The following is a 23,389-nucleotide window of genomic DNA, read 5'->3' as shown; positions in this document are numbered from 1 at the left end:
CACATTGGTTTTAAAAAACCATAGCACACATTTGACAGGGTCACCTACCCCAACACAGATCATAGGCTTGTCCGTGCCCAATTTCCCTGCATCTTCCATGCAAAGATGTCACATTGGAGCACTGGAATTCTTTCTCTTTAAATCCTATCACTTGGGAATGAATGGGAGTTGAAGCCACCTGCTTTTATACCAACAGAAGAAGCTTGTTTAAAAGGATACAAGGGCGTGTGGCCTGCTGTGCCATGAAGTCATGTGCCCAGGGTACTGTTGCATGCTATGTTCAGTCGCTGTGGCCTGGTTGCAATAATGCAGTTAATGTGCTCTAGTTTTTTGTTTGTTTGTTTGCATAAAAGCCACTGGAACCTGCTGTGTGCCAGGTGGTTTGAAGTAGAATTGGTCAGGTGTCTTTTTTTTAAAGGCGGCTCTGGCTTCAGCTGTTTTGATGCTCCATTATAGTGTGTTACACTGGATAAGGTCATCTCCTTCTGGATAAAGTTGCTCTTTAGTGGAAAATGGCTCCTTTCAGTGCTAAGTTTGAGGGGATTTTTCCCACCTGCTTGGCTTGGCCTTTTTGGGGGAGAAGGCAGTTCTTATTTACATGCATCTTGATGTGGGCTCTCCTCCACCTCCTGTCTTGCACTAATTGGCTGGCATTTCTTTTGCCCTGCACTAGAAGGACTAGGGAAGGAAAGTGCAACAGCTGTATTCCTTCAGGCCAGTGCCCTGACTTCTACCTACTACCTGACCTGGCAACAACATTGAGCCACTTTCCTGGTAGAGCTTCTAATTGCAGACCACCAATTAAGTATTCAGAGGATTGCAGCTGTCCACCTGCATTTCTGGGCTCATTCTTGCTGGTGAGAAGCAGATGTGTGGTGTCTGCACCCACACATGCCTGCACTTAGCAAGCAGGTGTTAAAACATCCCATTCCTGTGCAGAAGTGATAATGGTGTGAGTCAGTGTCTGCCCTTCAGTCCACCCTTCCTGGGTGGTTTAGCCCTGGTCTCCTTGTGTTCTGTGTAGACCTGAGGTAAGGCATTTTTGCAGCAGTACAAGCTGGAGTTCTGACTCCTGCTGTGGCACAAGTTTGTGCTTTCCAACTTCAAGCTGCACAGGAGGCTGGACCCAGTGGGCAGAAGCTACAGGTTTCCCTCTGTGGGTTCGATTTTTATGCGAATTTGCTCTTATGCGATGACCCTTTTTGTACCTGAAATTTGTTATATGCAAGGTAAATTCACATATGTTATCAGCATAGGCCTGGAGAACACTGCATAAATCAAATTTAACATAAAGCAAACCTACTTTTTTTTTTTAATGTAAGAAATAGGAATAGGTTCCTGTGTTAGGTGCTCCCAGGGCCTCTCCACCATGGGCTGGGGTGAATGCGGACAAGCGGAGCCATGGGTGGCGCAGGGCATAGCACTCGCCCCAACCCTGGCTGCAGTGGCCCTGGGCCTAGTGTTGTTTTGTTCTTGGCTCAGAACAACTTCCACTTCCCATGCACAAGGCCACAGAGGAGCAGCTACTTGTGTGTCTGGCAGCCTTTTAGTTCAGTCCCTAAAGCAGCTACTGACTACGTGAGCAGCCTTGGTGGCTCCCAGGAACCGAGTGGTACCTGAATTTCACTGTTTTCAGCACCAGATAGAAACCTTCCAGGTCGGCTCTCCAAGAAAGACGGAGGGAGCCAGGCTTGTTCGGTGGCTCTGGAAAGCTGCCTGGCATGTACTTTTGTATTAAGCCCTTGTTTTCACTTCTATGTTAGCGTGAGGCATAACTCATGGGGTTTGTCCCTGTCCTTGTTCCTCTGTACAAAAAAATAAAATAAAAAATGCCTGCTCCAACTTATGCAGTACTGGGGCTTGAAGTTCTGTGAGGCTGAGACTAGCTAGCAGCACACTGGGATCTCTTCTTCCATACTCCTGATGCACAGCTTGAGTGCTGGTTCTGCTGTTTGCAATCTTTTTTCTTTTGTTTTAGTTGGAGTGAAGAAACTTCTGGAGTTTGCTGTCTTGAGGCTGGCTTCTTTTTTTCTGCAGAGTTGATATTTTCCAAGATGCTCTAGTACGGACAGCTTCTCGGTGCATCCCAAGAGGATGCTCCTGTGCTGTAGTTGCTTTGGAGAAAATCTAGTTCTGAGCCCTGTGCTTTTGGTCATTCCTAATAAGCAATTTTCAGGTTGTTCCTACTTTTGGATATGGGTCAAGGGAAGACCATTTGTTTAGTGTCCCCCCCCATCTTTTTAAAGAAAAAGATGCAGGGCAGTAGGGAATAGGACTCCTAGCTCTCAACTGGGAGTATAGCAAGGGAGCAACTTTCCTCTCTGCTGCTGGGATGCATGAGTATCTTGCAACATAATGTAGCAGGAAGAGGTATACATTGGCTACATTTCTTGCCAATAAAAGTAGGAAATAGTAGTTTTATTTTACAGAAGTGTAATTCTCCTGGCCTGGAGTGAAAGGCTGGTGACACATTGCTAAAAATGCCCTTGTTCAGCAGCACCTGCCAGAGCCTGCCTCCTCTGAGGGGTATCTTTGGAGACTGGGAGAGTTGATTGCTGAGTATAGGAGGATTGTGTTGCTCTGATGGGTGGCACCAACGAAAAGCAGTGACTAATATTAATGCATTGTTCTGAGGTACTGTAGATCACTGATGGTCAGGCTGGCTGTTCATCAAATAAAAGGCTTGGCTTCAGAACAGCAGCAGCATTTTTGTGCACTGCTGATCCTGGCACTAAGGGATTACAGCAAGAGGGAACCAGAGATCTGCTGCTGGGGCAAAAAAAAACAGAGGGGTGGCCCCAGCTGCTCTAGCCCTGTCCAGTTTAAACACAATATGGCAGCCTGAATGCAGCATAGGTTATGGGTTGGGATGGGTTTACTATGCAGATACAGCCAAGTGTTTCATTTTATCTTCGACTTTATTGGGAGAGGGCGTGATGTGTGTTACATGAGAACATCTAGTTGTTTGGGGCCTTGGTAAATGATCCATTGGGCTGGTGCCTGGAAGTACCATCAGTATAGTGTGTCTGTGATGGTCTGTCTCTATGCATGCTGGTGCTGTGTTGCTGCCAGTGCTTATCTTCTCTGGCTTACCTTGCATAAGCTACTGCCACGTGGATTTTTGTGAAGCTTTCTGGGAGGCCAAGATTTTTTTGCGAGATGAGATCCAACTCCCTGGAATTCCCCCATTTGGTGTATTTTGGGAGGGGGGGGTTGCACACCCTAGTTGGTCTCAAAGTAATAGCCAAGGTAGAAGTTGTTGCTGGAGACAAAGCATCTCCCATGGAAAAGCAGCCCAAGAGGTCTGGGTGCTGACATGGCATTGGAGGCAGGGGGAGTCTTTCTGCTGTCTGGCCGTGCACCCCACTGCTCCCTCAGCAGTTGGCTGTGTGCTTCCCTACTCGTGGGGCTGCAGGAGAAGGGGTGAGAGGAAGCAGGGCTGCAGACTTGGGTGGAGGGTGAGGACCTTCCTGAGCCTCATTAAGTAGTGATGAATCTCAAGTTCAACTTGGCTGACCCAGCTCTCCTTTCTCCCTTCCCCAAGCTTTTTGTTTCAAAAGCTCTGCAGATGTTAAAGATCACTTCTAGAGATGAATGTCTGCCCTGACTCTGGTTCCACCTGCACTGCACAGCCAGGCTAACCTGTCAGGAGTAGTGCTTGGTCACTAGGAAATCATGCCGAAAGGTGCTCTGTAGAGCATAAATGGGACTGATTGTCTGCTAAAATGGGCATTCTCCCTGTCCCCTTCCAGTTCTCCTTCACTGGAGGCCCCCAGATACCCTGTGCCTGCCTTGAAGGGAAGAGCCGAGTAGAAGTAAACTTCTTGCTGGTAATCGCATGAGATTTATTGAGTTTTAGGGGCAGGAGTTGGGCACAGTCCAGACTGGTTGCACCTGCTCCTAAGGGATGACTCAATGGTTCCCTCCCTCTGGTGCCCTGGTGTCTAGAGGTCTCAGTGGAGGCCTTTGTTCTGTTGGGAACAGTGGTACAGAAAGGCCATCAGGGTTTAATTGCCTTGCCAGCCAATGAGATTAGCTTTGTGGTCTGCATGCTCTTCTGCAAGTTGCTCAAATAAACACCTGGCCTGTGTCCTCCTCACCTTCAACAGGAAGGAGATGGGATGAAACTGAGATCAAGCTGTGCAGTGTAGCCAGCCCTGCCCCCAACTCATACTGGTACAAGAGGCTGATCCTGTTCAGCTCTCTTCACCTGAGAAGGTGCTTGGCCCCAGCTGCTCCAGGATAAATGTCCATCTGGGGAGTTCCCAGCAATGAAGGTAGAGTTAGGGGAGTATAAAAAGCTTTGAGTACAGGGGAGCACTCCTATGCATTGGGCAAAGGGTAGTGAAAAGGACAGACCACATGAGCACAGCAGTGGCTAGAAGTGGTGCTCTAATTAGAGTAGATTCCCTTGGGTTAAGGCAAGGCCTTTTTTTTTTTTTTTTTTTTTTTTTATAGTCTTACAGAGTTGGTTGGTCAAGACTGAAGCTTGGGAGGGAACCCCAGGCTCTAACTTAACCTTCTTAAAGCCCCAGGCTCTGGAGGCAAGTGATTCTTCCTTTTAAATGGTCAGTAGCTCCCAAAGTTCCCAAAGAAGCCTGCTGACATGGCCCAGGTAAACTGTAAAGGGGCTGAAATCCATGAAGCGGGTAAGTTGCCTGTGGGTTCAGTTCAGTCAAGTCTCCTGAATACTTTCTGTGAGTTTTTAAGGAAGGATTCCTGGCTTTGTTTTGGGGTGGGTTTTTCAGTCCTTGGACTTGACAACACCCCAGCAGTGTCAGACCTGCCTAGAATCCACATGGTGGGGCAGCAGCAAAAGGGCTGTGTGCCTAGTGGTTGCCTGGAGAGGCCAGGCTCATGGGGCTTTGTCTGTTAGCGCAAGACTTGCCAGGCCACCAAGGCATCCGGCTCTGCAAAGGACTTGAGCATGAGTGCGGTATAAGCACAACTGCTGGCTTTTGTGCCTAATGGGCAGGGAAGGTCTATTGTACAAGAAATTCAGGCTGTAGCAGATGTCGTCTAAAACCGCTCAAAGCAGAGCGGGACAGAATGGCAGTAAAAGTGCCAGGGGGACTGCCCATAGGTGTCCTAATTGTGCTACTGCTAGGGGAAAGCTTTTGGCTTTTTGGGGGGATGGTAAGGAGACTTCCCTAGGGCAGCTGCCCCATCTTTTATCACCATTGATACGGGCGCAGAGTAGATGCATGCAGTGCTCCCAAATCACAATGCCAACAGCCCTTCACTCCCACTACTCAAGGTGCAGGGCAGTGGGGGGGATAAAGGTCCATCGTGTTGCAGCCTTGTGACTCAGGTATGTGCAGTCTCCTTTCTGTCAAAGGAGCAGTGGTCGGACCCACTGCAGCCCCAGAGGGGTTTGATATGTTTAATGTAAGAGGCAAGGTAAACTGTGCAGATGCCAAGGCAAGCATGCTCTGCAGGAAGCTAGGACCCAGGGGAGTCTCTGGCACTGCTCGGGGAAGCGTCTTTGCTGTAACAAAGGAGCTGCTGCTGCTGCTTTCTGAACTGAGAGGCCTGGAGGCAGAGCAGCCTTCTTTACTAAGCGGGCTGCTCAAAGCTTGGGGTTTAAACTTGCAGCACAGCGCTCAGTCCTTCACTCTTCTCAGATGTTGTGTGTGGGGTGAGCGCTGAGTACCTGTGGCTCTTAATGTAGCCTGCTAGCTAGGACAGGCTCATTCCTAGCTCTGCCAATGCACACCCCTATGTGGCCTTGGGCAAGTCCTCTAGCCTCCATTGTGTCTTGGTTCCTGATATGAAAAATAAGGGGGATCTTGGTGTGTGGGAACCTGGACTTCGTGTGAGCAGCCAGAGCCCAGCTGACAGGGCTGGGGATTGAGTTTTTTTTTTTTTTTTTTTTCCCATCTCCCAGTAATCTTTTCAGGTTGCCAATGGGATGCTCTGGCTTGCCAAACAAGAGCTGGCTAGAAAAGATACCATAGCCAAGTCCCAGTCCCTCTTTTTATTATGATAGTGCTGCCACATGTCAGAGTGGCCCTCTTCTGTTGTGGGATCAACTAAGAGTTGGGCCTTTAGAGGGGACTCTTTTGTTCCCATAGAAATCCCTGGTTGACAGTGAACATAGAGGAGATGCTTGAGAGATGCTCCCAAGTCTTCCTGTGCTGTAAAACTGCGACTAGGCTTGTGTGGTCCCCACAAGATCAGCTGGAAATGGCCTGTGGCTTCTTCCTCCACTTGGGAGAAGGCCTCAAAGAGCTATGACTTTTTTATTTTTCTGTTGGATTCAACTTTTCCTTTTTTTAATTTTTACCTGAAGGAGAATCTGTGTTGGGTGGAGTCCCATTGCAGCCCTGTGAATCCAGCTGCCTCGTGGCTCTTTCTCCAAGGTATTTTTAGCTTGTAAACTTCAGGAAAAGCCTTTTGTGTCTGTACACAGTACACCCTTTGTTCAAACTGCTGGGATTGTGAGGTAATCTTGCTAAGGCTGGAAAATTCCTCAGCCCTTCCCTTCCACAAGCCTTTATTTTTAAAGCAGCAAGCACAGAGCCCTGCCCAGGTAGTGATGCCAGAGAGATCTCTTGCAAGAGGGGGGTTAATGGGACCGGACTGTGAAATTTGGGGCCATCAACAGGTCTCTTAATGCACCAGGCAGTATCATGCAGGCACAAAAGCATCTCTTATTGCTTTAGAAACAAATGCCAGTCCTGCTGGTTCTGTGTAAGAGGATTGCGCATCAGGCTGGAGATCAGAAGAAGCCTTTCTTTTCTTTTCTTTCGGTTTCCAAGGAAAACCTATTTTGTGTTCATTGCAACTGGTTCTTGGAGCAGCTCTTAAAGGAGCACAGCTAATAAAACTACTCTGGATGTTTTATGCCACTGTAACCAGAGGCGCCAGTTGGGATTGGCTTGGAAGGAGCCTTCCTGGTCCATGCTCCAGCATGCTGCTTCTCTCCACATCCTTCCTCTTGTTTGAGCTAAAGTTCACTCTGCTCTGGCTTGGGAATCCTCTGGCTACTGAAGTCTGCTATCTGCCTGTGCCTCACTCTTCTTTTATTAGTCTACCCAATGCAAGGGAGGGTGGGGGCATGGACTTGTTCTCTACAAAACCCTACCAAAGGCATGAGCGGTCATGCCTGGTGGCCTTCCATCAAAAGTGCATGAGCACTCCCCACTGGTTCCTTGGCAAAGTTTTGTGTGTGTGTTTGTTTTTTTTTTTTCCCCTTTGGGCTGTGTGAATACATCTCCTCCAGAGACATGAAGGTAATTTTTATTATAATCCTCATTACCACCTCTCTAGTTTTTAAGTGAAAAGAAGAGTAGCTGCTAAGGTGCAGATGACCACATGATCCATCAGTTATGGGAATTCACCTCTTCCAGCTTTTATATGATGCCAGTGAAGGCTCCCCTTGGACACTTCTCTGCAACAGCCTCCAGCCCCCTGCACCCTCCCCTCCCCTTCCCCGTTGAAGTCTTTGCCACTGTTTGAGCCACCTGGGACACCAGCTTCAGCCTTGTACTACTGCACGCCCAAAGTCCCGAGTGTCTACCCCCTGGCAGCAGGGAGACTTTTTGCAAGGAGAGTCTTTGTGGGAGCTGAGGGAGGCTGGGCAGGATGACACTAGCCAGTCCTGCCCTCCTCTGTCTCCCTGGCACAGGAGGGTGGCAGCCAGTAACCTGGATGTCCTTGCTTTTGTGGGGGCTATGTGATGCTCTGCCAGGCACAAGTCCTTTGGAGCATTCACACCCTGTGGACCAGAGCTTTCTGCCCAGCTTGTGCCTCTTCCTCCTGCCTCTGAAGGAGCTTTGGCTCTCGACCCCCATTCTTGCTCAGTAGATAGATGCTCTGCTTGCCTGCCCCTGAGAGAGCAGTGTTGCAGTGGAGCCACTTGCAGCTGAGACTAATACTTCTGAGCCCAGTGAATGCACCCATAGCTCTGGCTTATGGCGCGGCCTGCTCTTGATACCAGGACAAAGCTTGGGATGATGGAAATGCTGCTTGAGCACCCACCCAGCATGGCACTTGTTGCTACAGGTCTGTAACCACTAGGAAGAACTGTTACTCCATTGAGAGTGCATCAAGGCGATAAATTCCTGCAACAGCAGCAAGAAATGCTGTCTCCTCCATCTAGACAATGAGCCAGATGTATTGTTACCTCTCCTTTTTAAGGCTGGGCAGTGTAGCACCTTGCCTGAACATGTAAGTAGAAGTTCTTCATCTGCTTGCCGTGCATGCCCTCCCTTAGCAGCTGGTCCATTAGACAGAAGTCAGAGTTCCTAGTCTGCTCCAGTAACTGGAGAATTCCCAAATGCAGGGAATAAAACTATAGAAAACTTGGGTTGAAAGGGACCTCGGTAGGTCATGTAGTCCAAACCCCTGCTCAAAGCGGGATCATCCCAGCCCAAGCTTTGTCTAGCCACGTCATAAAAACCTCCAAGGATGTAGATGCCACAAGCTCTCTGGGTAACCTGTTCCAGTGGCTTACTACCCTCCTGGCTGCAGCTGAGTTGCCCCACCCTTGGTTTGGGGGGAAAGAGGGAGCCAGTCTGAACTAAGGAGCTGCTCCTAATTGCCTGCCTCCTCCCTGGCTGATGGAGCAGGGAGGATAAAGAAGTGCATTTCATGGGCTCCCTGTCTAGCTTCTTCAGGCAGTGGCAAAATCCAAGTGCTGTTTTGTTTTTTGTTTTTTATGGCCTCTAGTCCCTCACCAAGAACATGGTTTGACTTGCTGGGAGAGAACAGCCAGGACCATGCTACCGACCTACCATGCCATCTGCTGACTAGATGGGGTGTATTGCAAAACCCATGCCATGGAGCAGACTAAACAAGAACCTTTTGCTGGCCCTTGCGGGCTGGGGACTAAGCCCTGACCTGTCAGCAGTGCTATGTGAGCTTTGGGGCTGTGAGGAGGTCACCCCAATGTGTAGCTCTGATGGCAAACTCCCAGCAAGAAGACGACAGAGGTTCTGTCTTGCCGGGGAGCTAAGGTAGCTCTGGGAGCAGAAATGCTCCTGCTGGTAGAGCTGTGCCAGCATCAAGAAGTCTGGCAGCTGCTGCTGTGTAGATGTGGCCTCTTCTACATCACCCAAATAGGGAGGTGGAGAATAGAGTACAAAGCCAGACAAGTGCTTGGCATATGTATCTAGTTTCTTGGCTAGCATCGCAAAGGCTTTGGGGGCACTGATGTGCCAACGCGTGTCCTGAATGGGATCCCCTCAGCATGACACCCAGCCACGCGCTCTCCTTCTCTGCAGTGCTTGATTCCAGTGATGAAACCATAAACGAGCCCTGACTCTTTCTATTGGGCAGTGGCAGCTACCGGCATGAGACCTGGCGTTGCCCTCCAATACAGCCCTTGGGAACAGCAGCAGTGGCACTGGGTGCACATCCAGCTGAGGCAGGCACTAGTTGGCTGATTGCCATCCTGGGGGGGCACAGATTGCTAGACTCTATTTCCACTTGAATTCTTCTCGGGCTTTCTGCAGCCCTTCAAAGGTAGAGCACAGACCAGCAGGACTGTATTCCCTTTGTTCTGACTACTGCTTGGACACAGTCTTAAGAGGCTGCATACTGCTGCTACAGCTACAATCTGCACATCTCTTCCCGGACTCTGCGACCTGGAGCCTAACTAGCAGTAGCATTTAACACAGAGCTTTGCAGATACTTGGCTAATCTTTGCAGCCACTCCCCTCTGCAGTGAAGTGAGGGGAGTGCATTACCCAGTCTTTCAAGTGGGAAGAGGCTACAGGCAGAAAAGGGAATCTGGAGTCTCCCTGTGTGCTAATAGAGCTGGGGCTGGAAACCAGGTCTTTTAACACTTTAGCCTTTGCTTAATCTACTGGATTATTCTATTTACAGAGCTGCACTGGTTTGGATATTGTAACCTAGTGACCCCTGACTGCATCCTCTTATCTTCTAGTTCAGTGTCCAGTCTGGACCCACTGTGACCCTGGCACGGCTAATGTGCCCTTGTATCTGAGGGATGTGAGGGCAGCCCAAGGGCTTCTACCTTCATGGAAATCTGAAGGCTGCCACTTTTAGTCGAGGTTTGAGTCCTGGTTTTACAAGAGTTGCTGCATAATGCCACTGTGTGTCTAGACTGGGTATTGCACTTTTAGCATAGATCTCAGGATCACTTAGGATCAAAAAAGCATTGCAACTGCCCCTGAGAGATGCATTGCTCTCTGCTCATAAGGACAAGGTGGCTCAGGAGACGGATCCCGTATACAGTCCTGAGTAGTTTAGGAGGAAATAATAAGATCAAACACTTCTCACATTTGCTTGTTCTGTGCCTCTCTTTGTTGAAGGTCAGGGACTTCTGAACTTCAGTATGTGCTGGGCTGTATTGAGTTGGGTTTTTCTTGTGAAATTCCCCAAAGCAGTAGTACATGAGTGTAAAGCACTGTGGTACTGCAGCCTTTGTTAGCAATGAAGGCCAGACCTTGATTCATCCTAGGCCTGTGAAATCTCTGCTTGGAGTCCATTTTCAATTGTTCTGCTGCAAGTGAGGAAGGGATACTGTTCATCTTTTTTCCCCCCCGCCCTTCCCCTTAAGTACCAGTAATTTGATTAATCTACTGATGCGGTTATACTATGGTCAGCACTGCATCCTTGCAGAGATGAAGCGAACAGCTTTTCTAATTGTATCAACTAAATAGCAAGTTGAATTCTGAGCCTTTGGGTTTTGGCTTTCCACTAGAGAGGCATCCTGGAAAGCATTGGGAACACTCTGCGGGTGTTGTCTTGTAGTGGTGTCAGGTGTGAACCTCATGTTTATATGTAAATAACTCTAATGTTCTCTTCAATTCCACTGTTTCTTTTTGATTGAGATTTTAAATAGATTCTGATGCCATGGGGTCACTTTTCTGCTAATAGCACATAAGCAGCTGCTTAGTTGTGGTTAGGTAGCAGGCTGAAAGTGAAAAATGGGATGCGGGAGGACTTGCAGCTGGCTTTGGAAAGGAGACTAGATTTTGCTTGTTGCTTCAGCCCTGATGAGCTGTTCTTGGTTCTGCTGTTTTTGGGTTTTTTTTCCTAATGCAAGGTGGTGCTTTTGCAGAAGGCTGTCCTGTAGCGAATGTGGTCAAAAGACTAATATGCCAGTTGCCTTGTTGTGCCTTTTTAAGGTAATATCAGGTTGGGAAAGGTGGCACATACTGGAACTAAACCAGTGTTAAGCCCTCAGGTTTAGCTTTTGTATTGTTCTCCCAGCACCTGGTGGAATCCAGATGTTTTATCTTAAGATGGAAGTGCTGGCGTGGTGGTGAGCTTTCATGCTGTTCTGCGACCATCATAGAAAATGGAAGTAGGAAGTAGTAGTTCCATCAACTGAAAGATTCCATCAACTGCACTAAAATGTCTTTTGAGATCTCTTCAATGTTACTAACAAAATGGTTCCCTTCCAACCCCATCGCAAAGCCTTCAAGTCCTGGATTGTTGACCCTGACCCATAGTCCCAAACTTCAGTCAGTTCTGTTTGGTCCAGGACCAAAAGCCAAATAAGCCTTGTCTCCTTTGGGCAAACTGCCTCTTGGCAAGTAGCAAGTGGGAAGGTTTGAGATTTGTAGTATGCTGACGCCTCCAAACACACTCCCAGCCTTGGGAAAGCCACTAGAGCATGGTGGACTTGTTTGGAATCTCTCATCTTCTCTTTAGACTTCATTCTGGTTGAGAGGAATATGGTCTTGTCTAGGCCACCTCAGCAGTGGGCCCCAGGGAGGATGGGGCTGAGCATATTGCTGTGCTCTAGAGCCAAAAGTTTGAATGCAAGTTTGGAGCAGCCTCACATGCTAGTGCAGCTGCTGGGGATCTATAGCCCTTGGGTGAACATCTGGTTTAGGAGCAAGTCTGCCATCCTGGATGGATAAGGTGGGATCTGTCCTGGCCTCCACAAGGCCTGCTGTTGATGAAGCAGAAATTAACTCCCATGAATCCTGCTTCTGTCTGCATCCTTCACTAATAACCTGTCACCAACTTGTTGCTGCAGACTGTCTGTCCCTCTAAATGCTATCACCACTATTCAAACAGCAGCACCCAACAGTGGTGGGACACAAGCCAGTAACCCTTCTACCCCCAGGGAGGGGTGACATGCAGTAGGCCTTGCTGCAAACTGACGGTGGGTAGCATTGGGCTTACTGACCTGTGAACAATAAATGTGGCATTAATCAGCCAAGACCACAGAGGAGTTGTATATGTGGCTGTCTGGGGAGCTGCTATTCATGCACTGTCTTAATTCCCAGGCTTTGGTTCCAGGGTGCTGCAGCCAGTCTCACTTACCATTTTTCTCTGTCTCTTGCAGGGGTCCTGACAGCTGGTGAGCACTCCTTTCCCTTCCAGTTCTTGCTACCAGGTATGGCACAGAAATGTCCCCTAGGATTCAGACTAGTGGCTAGTACAGCGACTCTCTTCCCATCCCCGCAACTTGGCTAGAATAGGATTTACCATACGAGGGGAAAATAAACTCTTTTTGAAACTATTTCGTTTCAAAGCTGGTTGGCTGAGATGTCTTCAAATGTGATTCTTCTACCAATTGCAGGTAATGGGGAGAGTGTAGTGCTAATCAAACCTAGCAAATCTTCTCTGCAAGGGCATCATTGTGGTTTTGCACCTAGTAAAATTGACATAGCGTTAAACAGAGGTAACATGTTTTTGAGTTGGATGCCTTTTCCTGGTCTAGACCAGATCAAGTTGCAGTCAGATTCATAGGCAAGAAACCTGCTCTTAAACGCAAGTCCTTTGAGCAGGCTCTCAAAGAATAGCTGGAATTGTTCTTCCGAAAGAACAATGCTGGCCCTTTAAGGCACTGTAGGGGAGGGTGTGCCTATGCTGAAGCTTTTTTAGCAGAAAAGCTCTATGCTGATGGCAGCCAAAAATGTCGCCATGGAGACACAACTTAAGGCTCATGATATCCATCTATGACAAGAAAGGTGGAAGTGCAGTCTGGATAAGTACATCTCTTTCTAGCTAACCCTATAGCTGAGCAATTTGTCTTCCCCTGCACAGAGCAAGCTCTGGAGACCTCTGGCAAGTCTGCTGCTACGTTAACTAAATTGTGTTGTGGTTAAAATAATCTGGAACTGAATTGATCTGGGCTAGAATCTTGCTGCCTCCTCATCAGAAGTGGCACCAGTGCAGTCTGGCCTCTGGCTTGAAAAACTTGGGGGTAGGCAAGGGATGGAGCAGCAGAGAAGCCCCAAGATGACTTCCCAAGATGAAATCCTGGTTTGTGACTGGTCCTAGGTGCTCCCAGAATACTCGTAATATATGGAACAGCAATAACACCTTTTTAAGTAGCCATGGAGTTTAGCAAAGGTGACTCCTTCCATAATTGCAAGGCTTCAATGCAAATGCCATATTCACTTAATTTAAAGATGAGGTCCCATCTCCATTTTAAAGTGGGGAGGGGAATCCCCCTGTCTTGCAATTGAGCACAAGGCAGTGGGGAGTATGGGTTAGGGCTGGAGCTGCAGCGGCCACCTGCCCCTTGCACACCCAGTTACTCCTCCACAACCCCCAATCTCACTCCCATACTGCTTTTCCCCTCTACCACACTTCTCCTTACCTTTTTGCTCCTTGCTGGCAGGCTGCAGCTTGGGGCACAGAGCATGTGCTGGCTCTGCACTGCTGCTATGGGCTAGAGCATATGCTCTGTGCCCTGGGCTGCAGCCAGGATGGAGCCTGCCTGCTCGGAGCAAAGGTAAGGGGGGAGGAGGCATGCAGGTGAGGTGGGGGGTTGTCTTCAGGGGGGTGGGGACTTGAGCCTGCAGGGGACAAAAGCATTGGGGAGGGAGAAAGGTGTGGGGAATATAAGGGGATCGGGGCAGCCTGAGGCTGCAGGGGGGCAGGCACAATGGGAAGTAAGTTTTGGGGGGGGACAAAACAGGCAGCAGGGGGCAAGTTGCCTGCCTCTTGCTGTCTGTCTGTCCCACTAACCCTTACCAAACCTACCACCTGCTTCCTTACCCGCCCCACCTTGCCTGCAGTAGTAGGGGGAGGAGTTTAAGATGATCCTCCAATAATTAGCTTCCATACATGCAGAAAACTTACTGTAATTAGTGGGGGGTCATCTTAAATTGAAGGTTGTCTTGTATCCAGGTAAGTATGGTAGGCTTTATTCTTTCCGTTTTTAAATCTTCTGTGTTGCATGAAAAGGCCCCTGAAGCCTGTCCTGCAGATACTTAGCCTGCTGTCCTACTCCTCATAGCAATAAAGAAATGTCTCCAAGTGAGTATGCGAGTGTGCAGTTTATTTCCAGCCTACTTCTGCTTATTTTTGACACATCCTTTTGCCTTCTCTTTGAATCCAGCTTCAGCTCCCACATCGTTTGAAGGCCCTTTTGGGAAGGTTGTCCATCAGATCAAAGCTGTGATAGATACACCCCGATTCTCCAAGGACTACAAGTGCAACAAAGTCTTCTATGTCCTCTGTCCACTCAACCTGAATGCCATCCCTGAGATTGAGGTAAGAGCTGTAATTTTTGAGGCGAGGAAGAGGGCAGGGAAATGCTGGGATTTGAGACCAGCAACAGGTTCTGGAAGACTCATTCAAAAGTGTGAGGGATGTGTCATGTCTGTATGAGGGGCAGGCATCCCTTGCGCCCATTCTGTTGGGACTCTGCAAGGCTAGAGAGGTAGCTCTTGCTAGAGGGAGGCAGTTACTGTTCTAGTGCCATCTGCCTCTGTACACTGCTGAGAATACATTGCTGAAATTCTGGTGTGTACCAGAAATTCAAAACTCTGCCCTCTTTTTTTTTCCTCTTTTTTTTTTTTTTTTTTTTTTTTTTTTTTTTTTTTTTTTTTTTTTTTTTTTTTTTTTTTTTTTTTTTTTTTTTTTTTTTTTTTTTTTTTTTTTTTTTTTTTTTTTTTTTTTTTTTTTTTTTTTTTTTTTTTTTTTTTTTTTTTTTTTTTTTTTTTTTTTTTTTTTTTTTTTTTTTTTTTTTTTTTTTTTTTTTTTTTTTTTTTTTTTTTTTTTTTTTTTTTTTTTTTTTTTTTTTTTTTTTTTTTTTTTTTTTTTTTTTTTTTTTTTTTTTTTTTTTTTTTTTTTTTTTTTTTTTTTTTTTTTTTTTTTTTTTTTTTTTTTTTTTTTTTTTTTTTTTTTTTTTTTTTTTTTTTTTTTTTTTTTTTTTTTTTTTTTTTTTTTTTTTTTTTTTTTTTTTTTTTTTTTTTTTTTTTTTTTTTTTTTTTTTTTTTTTTTTTTTTTTTTTTTTTTTTTTTTTTTTTTTTTTTTTTTTTTTTTTTTTTTTTTTTTTTTTTTTTTTTTCGGTCATCTCCATATGCCAGTCTTCAGCTCCCTTGGATATGAGCCACTTTCCCCTCATTTTCTGTATAGGCCAGGAGTAATCTTAATTGCAGGTGGCTCCACAGAGTAGACACCCTGCAGTCAGTGTAAGTGGGTCCTGTCTTAGGTGCTGCTTTCTTAATGATCAGTGCATATGAAACTACAGCCTGGCTTTTTGCCAGCCTGGGATGCTCCCTGGGTCATGCATGTGCCCATTGCTGATGTTGGAAGGCCATGCCAGCAGTGCACAGATGAGGTCTCTTTACTCACTGATTCTAAGGGCATAGACAGAAGTGCAGCTCCCTGCTGTAATTGAGGATGCTTTGCAGGAAGTGTTTGGAGTTGAAATGATCCCCTGGACCAAACAAATTCCCTGTTTAGAAGCTCGCTGTTCCAGGGAGGAGGGAAATCCTAGCTGCTGACTAGGAGCATACAGCCAGGCTCACCTAGCAATGTCCCCTCTTCCCTGCAAGGCTGCAGATTTTTCAGAATGGGAGTGGGGAAAGGGGAGCAGAGGGAGCTGGTTCTAGAGGTTCCCCAGCCAGGCTGGAGGGTGAGATGTGTGTATTGGAGCCCCACCCACCTGGAGGGGCTGTAATGCATCCTCCCCACCCTCCAGTGGGGGGCTGAAAAAAACCCAGACTGAAGTCCCTCTGCTCCCTTCCCATTCTGAAAACAGCTTGAGGCTCGGAGGCAGCTCAGACATGTTACAGAAGATGCTCTGTTTTGAAACGTCTTCATTTTACCCCTTGTGCAGGTGAGGGTTCAGATTTTCACCTGATTTTGGTCTCTTGTTTTGTTTTAGTGGTCTGCAGTGTGCACTTGTTTGGTCATGGTTACAGACTGCTTTTAGTGGCCAGATGGGGCAAAAAAATGGTCACTTCTATCTGCACCCTAAATGATCACTTGACAGTATGGTTGTAAATGGCACAGCCATTGTGTGCTTGTCTTCTCTAGTCCTCCAAGGGGATGGGTAGGGGGGAATTGATGTCTTCCCTGTTCTGAACAGTGATCCATGGACTGGAGTAGCATTTGTACAAACAGAAGATAGCCTATGGCAGCAGTTCCCAAACTGGGGGTTGCAACTCCAAATGGGGTCATAACATAAGCAGGTGGGGTGAAGGGCTGTGGGTTGGGAATGAGGGGCTATGCTGAAGAAATGAGGTCATGCTGAAGAAAAGCTTGAGAAGCACTGGCCCATGGGCTTGTTGGGGTGGAAGCTGTATGTACAACAGGAGAGAGATGACCATTGGCAGATCTCAAAGAGAAGTGGGACTTCAGAGGGTGAGAGCTTGGCAGAAAAAGTGGGAGACTTTAGGCATGGGATGGGGAGGAAGATGCAAGCAGAGAACAGGGCATCAAACTTTCAAGACTGAGCAGTTGCACATGACCTGGGAGGAGGCAAGCAGCAAGGGAGTGCCAGAAGCCAAGGTGATGGACATGTTACTGATGTTTCCCAAAACATGCCACTGGAAGACCAGGTATGGGTTTAAAGAAACCAGAGTGATCGCTATACCCATACCTGTGTCTTTCCTAACATGAATGACACGTGTCTCTGTTGGCTGGGGGGGGCACAGTTGCGCTGCAGCGGTGGGAGCGGGAGGCTATTAGTGCAGAGCTTCTGCAGACACCGCTGGCGCCACTGCCTGGTGCATGGAGTATGGTTCCAGCCCAGACCCATAGCAGTGGTACAGAGCAAAGGTTGGGGGGGGGGGGGGGGGGGGGGTGGTGAGTGATGACCAGGGGTCGGTGACCACCCACAGATGGCAGTGGCCAGTGGTGATTTTTGCAGACTGCCTGCGCCACTGGTGGTATCGGCGGTTCCTTTCTGTAGGGGGTGCACTGCCATGCTCGGGGGGGTGTACCCGTGCACCCTCTACACATTGCCCCTGTTCCCTAGAACTTCTTGTAATGTCTGTCTTCATCCATTGTTGGCCCACAGCAACCCAACACTATGTCCATCACCAAGAAGTTCAACTACAAACTTGTGAAAAGTGGGAGCATCATTTTAACTGCCACCTCAGACCTCAAAGGATATATTGTGGGGCAGGTGATCCAGCTGCGCACAGACATAGAGAACAAGTCTGGCCGGGATACTGGTTCTGTTGTAGCCAGTCTGCTTCAGGTAAGAGTTGCTAGGACTGGTGCCAGGCCACACCACACAAAGACAAATACAGAGAGCAGTGTCTCGGGATGTTCTCCCCTGGCTGAAACTTGGTGCCTCTCTCCTCTCCTTTTCCAAATCTATGCAAGGGGGGGCGACAAGGGAACTAAACCTTTGGTTAGCTCTGCTGACAAAGCTGCTCTGTACTCCATGTACTAAATACCTCTGGCTGCTCCACTGGAGGCCAGGAGTCTGTAACAAGCCCCACTTAAATGGTCTCAGCTTTTTTGCTTAAGCTGCTGCAGTCTGTTCTAGCTCTGAAGGCTTTGGATTCAATACTTGGCTTGTTGGGCTGAATTGCAGCCATCCTGTGAGCAGTTACAGAAGCCCTTGCTTATCCAAACCAGACAGACTGGTTCAGACTCTTCATTCCTGCACCAAATTTTGATGTACTTCTGCTCCATTTGGCCAAGAGCATGTGTGACTTTTGTTCACAGTCTGCCCCAGAGGCATGGTAGGGCATTGATGGATCCCAGAATTAAATTTAAGAACTTCAACAGGTTCCATTTTCCTTTCTCACCCATGTGCAGAAAGTCGCTTATAAATCCAAACGCTGGATTTATGACTTGAGGACCATTGCAGAAGTGGAGGGCGCAGGGGTGAAGGCATGGAAGCATGCAGAGTGGAAGGAGCAAATCCTTGTCCCAGCGCTGCCCCAGTCTATTCTGCAAGGCTGCACCCTCATACACATTGACTACTATATCCAAGTAAGTATTGCCAGTCTCTTCCTGGAAGTGTTCCCAGTGGGTGTTGCTTGGGTGGTGCTCCTTGGCTTCTACCTCTAGCAATTTTTGAGCAACAAAAAATGGTTGCAGCTTTCTTCCGTCCCTCCTCCCCCAAAACAAGGGCAGACTGGTTCTGGCTGCTGCAGGTCTGGGATAGAAGTAGAAATAAAAAGGGTGGGCAAAATATGGGTCACAGGCTGGATTCTGCACACCAAGGGATTCCATCCAGCCCATGGTGCCACCTGGCCCAGGCATGGGAGGCAGCCCAGGCTGTGGCATATGTGGCCAGTCCCACCGCCCCCAGGTATGCAGGATGGAAGGGGTGGTGCAACAGCTAGACTTCACTTCCCACAGCCCCTGTGGTGGTGGCAGCAGCTCACTCTGCCCAGCTGTCACCACCACCAGACCTGGCCCTACTGTCCAGGCACCCTGGCTGTCTGCCTCCCACTGGATGGAGTGGGTAGGATCTCCATGAAGACTGGCCTGGGACCCCTTCCATCTGGGTGTGTTCAGCGTGGGTAGATGGGATGGGGCCACAGGCAGGCAAGGAGCAGTGTCTGGGAGCAGGGCAGGTGGGGCCAGGATCACAGTGTGGTGACACCTGAGGGGCTGGGGCCAGGACCCTAGGACAGAGCCATGATCCACTACTTTTTATATATCCCAGGCCCAGATAGGCTTAATTGCCCATCCCTGAAATAAAAATACAACCAACACCCCCCCGGACTTTGCCCTTTGGATGCTGAGAGCTCTCGGCAGTATTTCCAGGTTGTGCAAGGAACTTGGCAAAAATGGGTGTTAATGCCATAGTTCACTGCCTTAACCAGATGCTTAACCCATCTTTGCCACAATGGGTCTAAAGCAGCTGTATGACCTGTCTTGGCTCCATAGCTGGGACTATACTGGTGAACTGCACTGTGCCTTGCTCGTGTAACTTTTGTACAAAACTGGCATGTGAACTAGATGCCTCTCTTCTCATCCCCGGCCCCTTTTTTCCCCAAGGTTTCTCTGAAGTCACCAGAAGTCTCAGTCACCCTACCTATTTACATTGGCAACATTGCTGTGAACAGAATCCCTCTGAGCCCAGCCAGGTCAGTCCCACACATCCCGTCTGCAGTGGTACCGAGCGCACCCCCAGAAGAGGAGGAAGCTGCCAGTGGCTACCACCCCATGGACAATGTTTCGATCCCCACCAAAAGTCATTCCCAGCAGCAGCCATTCAGCTACGCCCCAGGACTGAGCTTCCAGGAAGTAAGGCTGGATTCGGACCAGACTGGCTCCCCAAACCACCCCACGCTCTGCTTGTCAACGGGAGCAACCGTTCCATACTATGCCGAAGGGACGGTGGTTCCAGTTCCCACTGCCAGCTCTCTCATCCTGCCTCCGGAGTACAGCACATGGGGTTACCCATATGGTGAGTGTCCTGCTTCTTGGCCTGGCTTGTCAGAGTAACCTGTTGTTGAAGTGTAGAGTTGTCACACTGTTCTACAGTGTGGTAGCAGACCTCCCCTGTGGCAGTGGAGCTCGAGCCAGGGCATGGAAAAAACCAACAGGCTGGCTTTTTTTTTCTTTTTCTTAATCGGTTGGATAGCTGGACAGTATTGAGTTTCTCTGACCAGTAGTCTGAGTGATTCTTATGAAGCCACCTCACTTCTCTACACCTCAGCTGTGCCATCCTCAGTGTCTCTCTGGATCTGTGAACCATTGTTTGCAAACTGTCCAGTGACCCCTGTTAAGAGGTACTGGACCCCTGGGTAGGATCTTCTAGTTTTCTGTAGTCTGTGTAAAGTACTTCCTCCCTCCTCACCACTGGTCCCTTTTGGGTCATGTTGGTAGGAACGTGGCAGGCTGTCCATGAAGAGCTTGATCCTGTCTTTTGAAGTGTGCAAGTGTTTGGCTTCAGTGGGCTTTGCATCAGGCCCTCACTTGGCAGGGCAGGATGGTGGGTAGCAAATAACATTACCTGACTCTTAAACAACTTCCTTTCTGCCCCTGCAGAAGCGCCTCCCTCCTATGAACAGAGCTGCAGCAGTGCCAACTCCAGCCTCAGCAATGGCAACTAGCCCTGTACCAGAAGCCTGCAGGTGCTGCTCCTCCACAGCACTGTCTCTGAAGTCTGGTACAGCACAAAGCATCTTCTATTCCTGTGGCTGATGGGCAGGGTGAAAGGCTCGTCCCAGTCTGGGATTTTTAAGTCACTTTTATGCGGTCTCCTTTTTTTTGTGTGTTTTTTAAAAAACCAGAGGGGGCTCATTGGAAATGGCATGGGGTGTGGGGTCTATGCATAGGGATGGGGGAATGGTACGTCTTGCCCCCTCACAACTCCATTGTACCCTATAGCAGAGGAGCTGCCTGCCCCTGGGATGCCTTGCACAATAATATGTTCCTGTACTGTAGTCCAACACTTACTGCTTTACTATCAAAGCACCTGTGATGCCTTATTTGAAATGCTACTGAACTGGTGTGTGTCTACTGTAGGCAATGGATGGCATGTGTGGATTCTCCTCTTCCTTTTTGTGGTTAGAGTGCCATTTCCAATCCTGGCACAGGCTCAGCAGCCTCTCTATCATCCCCACCGACCCTGTAGTTGATCCTCAAACACTCCCAACAACAGTGGGGCAAGTGGGGCAGCCTATAGCAAGAGATCTCTGGAGGGAATAGACCCAGAAGGTGGAGGGTACAGAGAGCTTAGAGTACAGACCCTAGAAACTGCAAGGTTGCAGAATAACTGGCCAGCATCCTTCCTCCAGCTGTAAGTTAAACCTTTGCCAACATGTGATGGTAATGGAGGCATGGTAGCCATTAACTTGATCTATGCATTTGTAGGAACCCTAGCAGGGCCCATAGTGGGAATAGGGAAAGTTCTATACATTACCACCTTTTTCTTGGCATTTTTTTAAAATCCAGCTGATGGGGTTCTCCAGAAGAAAAAACAAAATAAAAAAGCCTGTGGGGTTCTTGGAGCAATTCCTACAGAACCCTTTTGGTTGTACCCCTTTAGTGCAAGCTTGGCAATGCCAGCCAAATTTTAGCAGGGTTTGATTTTTATAACTACCCTGTTTGGTCTCCACATGTTCCCTGAGCTTGCCCTCGGCAGCGTGCCCTCTCCATTCCCGTTGCTGTAGGCAGGCTGGAAACTGACAATCAAGCTTCTAGGTTTTCTAATGCTACCTCTGAACTCACCCAAGACACCTGTAATGGGGAAACCCCTTCTTTGCAGGGACCCTCTACTACAAAATGCTCACTTCCCAAAGAGTTTCTCTCCCAAGAAAAGGGGCAGCTGTGCTGCATGAGCACTGGAGACTCCAGGACTCTGGGCTTCCCTACCCACTGCAGCGAGGCTGTCTAGTTCTACAGGACTGGCTGCTCAGGCAAGGCCTACTCCATTGTTTGGGTAAAACTAGCTCTGTAAGCTGCTGTGGGATCCCAGACCAGGCAGGCACAAACTGTTGCGTGGACATTTCGCCTACTGCTGCATTTCTTGCTTGCTGTCACTGAAACCAACAGGCCAGCTGGTGAGGAGCATGCAAGGCCTACATTTCTCAGTGGCAGCTTCAGACTGGGAGCACACAGCATTAAGCTCCAGATCTGAGGCACCAAGACAGCTACTCGTGACCCAAGAACAAGAACCCCTTCTGGGATCTGAAGCCTGCATCACGCTCCTCTTCCTCCTGCTCTCCCACCCTGCACTTCAGACTGCCTCTGCAGCCCCCGGGACTGGCTGCTCTGGGACAGGTCGCACTTTTCTGCACGATCTTTTTAATAGGGGTAGGGGTTGAGGGAACCTTTTTCCCAGCAGGGCTGGCGAACAGACGTTACCTGCGCTGATTGTATATAGAACAAGTATCCTTGTATATGTGCGTATAAGAGGACCTGTTTTTAATGACTGGATTAATACCAAATTTTAATGCTGTATTTAATAAATTATTCCAAAAGAGATGGAGTGGTTTGTGCAAAATGCTTCTTTCTACCTGTCCATTCTGGCCCCTTCTTCCTTGTTGGTTCTGTGTATAAATCTGACTCTTGACAAGCACCCTCATGATCTCAACTAGCAGGGAATGGAATGAGAAAGAAAGGGGCAGGGGTTGGTTGTGTTCTTCCATCAGTCACCAGCTCATCTGTTTGCTCATTAGCCTGCTAAGCCACCCAATGCACTACTTAAGTCAAAGCAGTTTACTGGGCACCAGAAAGATGGTGACTTGTCTGCTCAGATCTGGCCTGTAACAATTTTAATGTCTGATCCTCCAAGATCAGGCAGCTCTCCAAAAATAAAAAAAGTGCATTTTACATGTGGCTGTAGCCAGCCTTTGGCCAACCATTTCAGTGAAACACAGTTAAGGAGTATTTTCCCATCTGTGGTCTCTTTATCCAAATGTTGCAGTCTGAGCTTGGGCTGTGGAGGCAAGCACACACCTAATGCTGTATAGCCAGGTCTGTCATATGAGTAACATGTCAAGGAGTTCTTCTGAGGTCGTCTTTTTTTTTTTTTTCTCCCAACCCCCCCCCCCAGTCTTTTAATGCTTATCTAGCTGCTTAAAGGATGGTTCAAACTCTTGAACCAGATAACACCACTCCAGTCACAGCTGTCTGCTTCTACCCTAAAGCATTGCTCCTTCTAAATATTCAGGAGGTGCCAGAGAAAAAAGCTCATTTTAATTTTTTTTTTTTTTTTTTTTTTTTTTTTTTTTTTTTTTTTTTTTTTCCTTCTGTCTTCCCCTCTCCCCCCACAAACCATTTTGTTAAATGTTTGCTCTTACATGAGTGACTCTAGGTTTGGTATTCTGCCTGCTCCCTGCAGTGTCCCCTTCTGTGAAACCAGTCTTTACAGCCCTGGTTGTGCTGTAGATGTTATACAGGATCCTGACCTTCCTTCAGCATAGCATAGTCTATGCAGTTGTCCTTGTTCCTCTGCTACAGTTTGATTCCAGTCCCCGTGAAGTTAGTGTAAAGGGTCCTGTTTACAGTGGTGGGTTCTAGATTAGCATATACTTTGGGAATGCCACAGGACTCTTCCCAGCCATAGGTTTGGAAAAATTAACATGCGCTGGCATTCCCCCTAGCTTCTTGGTTCTGTGCAGTAATGTCCTGGTGCCTTTCTAAATAAACTTCCTTCTGGTTCAGTGCATAGCAGTCCCTGGAAAATTTTCTCTTCAGAGATGAGGGGAGTGCACGAAGCCGAAGACTTGCTTTTTCCAAATGGGGGGGGGGGGGTTGACTGTTCACTAGGGAAGGATTTCTATGTGCATGTTGGCAG

The 23,389-nt window shown here is 48.1% G+C and overlaps 1 protein-coding gene across 1 annotated transcript in view; it reads left to right on the top strand.

The window, feature by feature from the left end:
- Nucleotides 1-22,074, top strand: part of ARRDC1 (arrestin domain containing 1) — a 32,991-nt gene extending 10,917 nt beyond the window's left edge. Inside the window, exons 3-8 of the mRNA XM_006029699.3 lie at nucleotides 12,272-12,286; nucleotides 14,279-14,433; nucleotides 17,192-17,374; nucleotides 17,944-18,120; nucleotides 19,138-19,549; nucleotides 20,134-22,074. Coding sequence (XP_006029761.1) covers nucleotides 12,272-12,286; nucleotides 14,279-14,433; nucleotides 17,192-17,374; nucleotides 17,944-18,120; nucleotides 19,138-19,549; nucleotides 20,134-20,198 — 1,007 coding nt within the window. The 3' untranslated portion in view covers nucleotides 20,199-22,074. The remainder of the gene's footprint in view (nucleotides 1-12,271; nucleotides 12,287-14,278; nucleotides 14,434-17,191; nucleotides 17,375-17,943; nucleotides 18,121-19,137; nucleotides 19,550-20,133) is intronic.
- The last annotated feature ends 1,315 nt before the right edge of the window (nucleotides 22,075-23,389 follow it).

Source organism: Alligator sinensis, unplaced genomic scaffold, assembly GCF_000455745.1.
Source record: "Alligator sinensis unplaced genomic scaffold, ASM45574v1 scaffold323_2, whole genome shotgun sequence".
NCBI classification, from domain to species: domain Eukaryota; kingdom Metazoa; phylum Chordata; order Crocodylia; family Alligatoridae; genus Alligator; species Alligator sinensis.
This window is presented reverse-complemented; position numbering and strand designations above follow the sequence as displayed.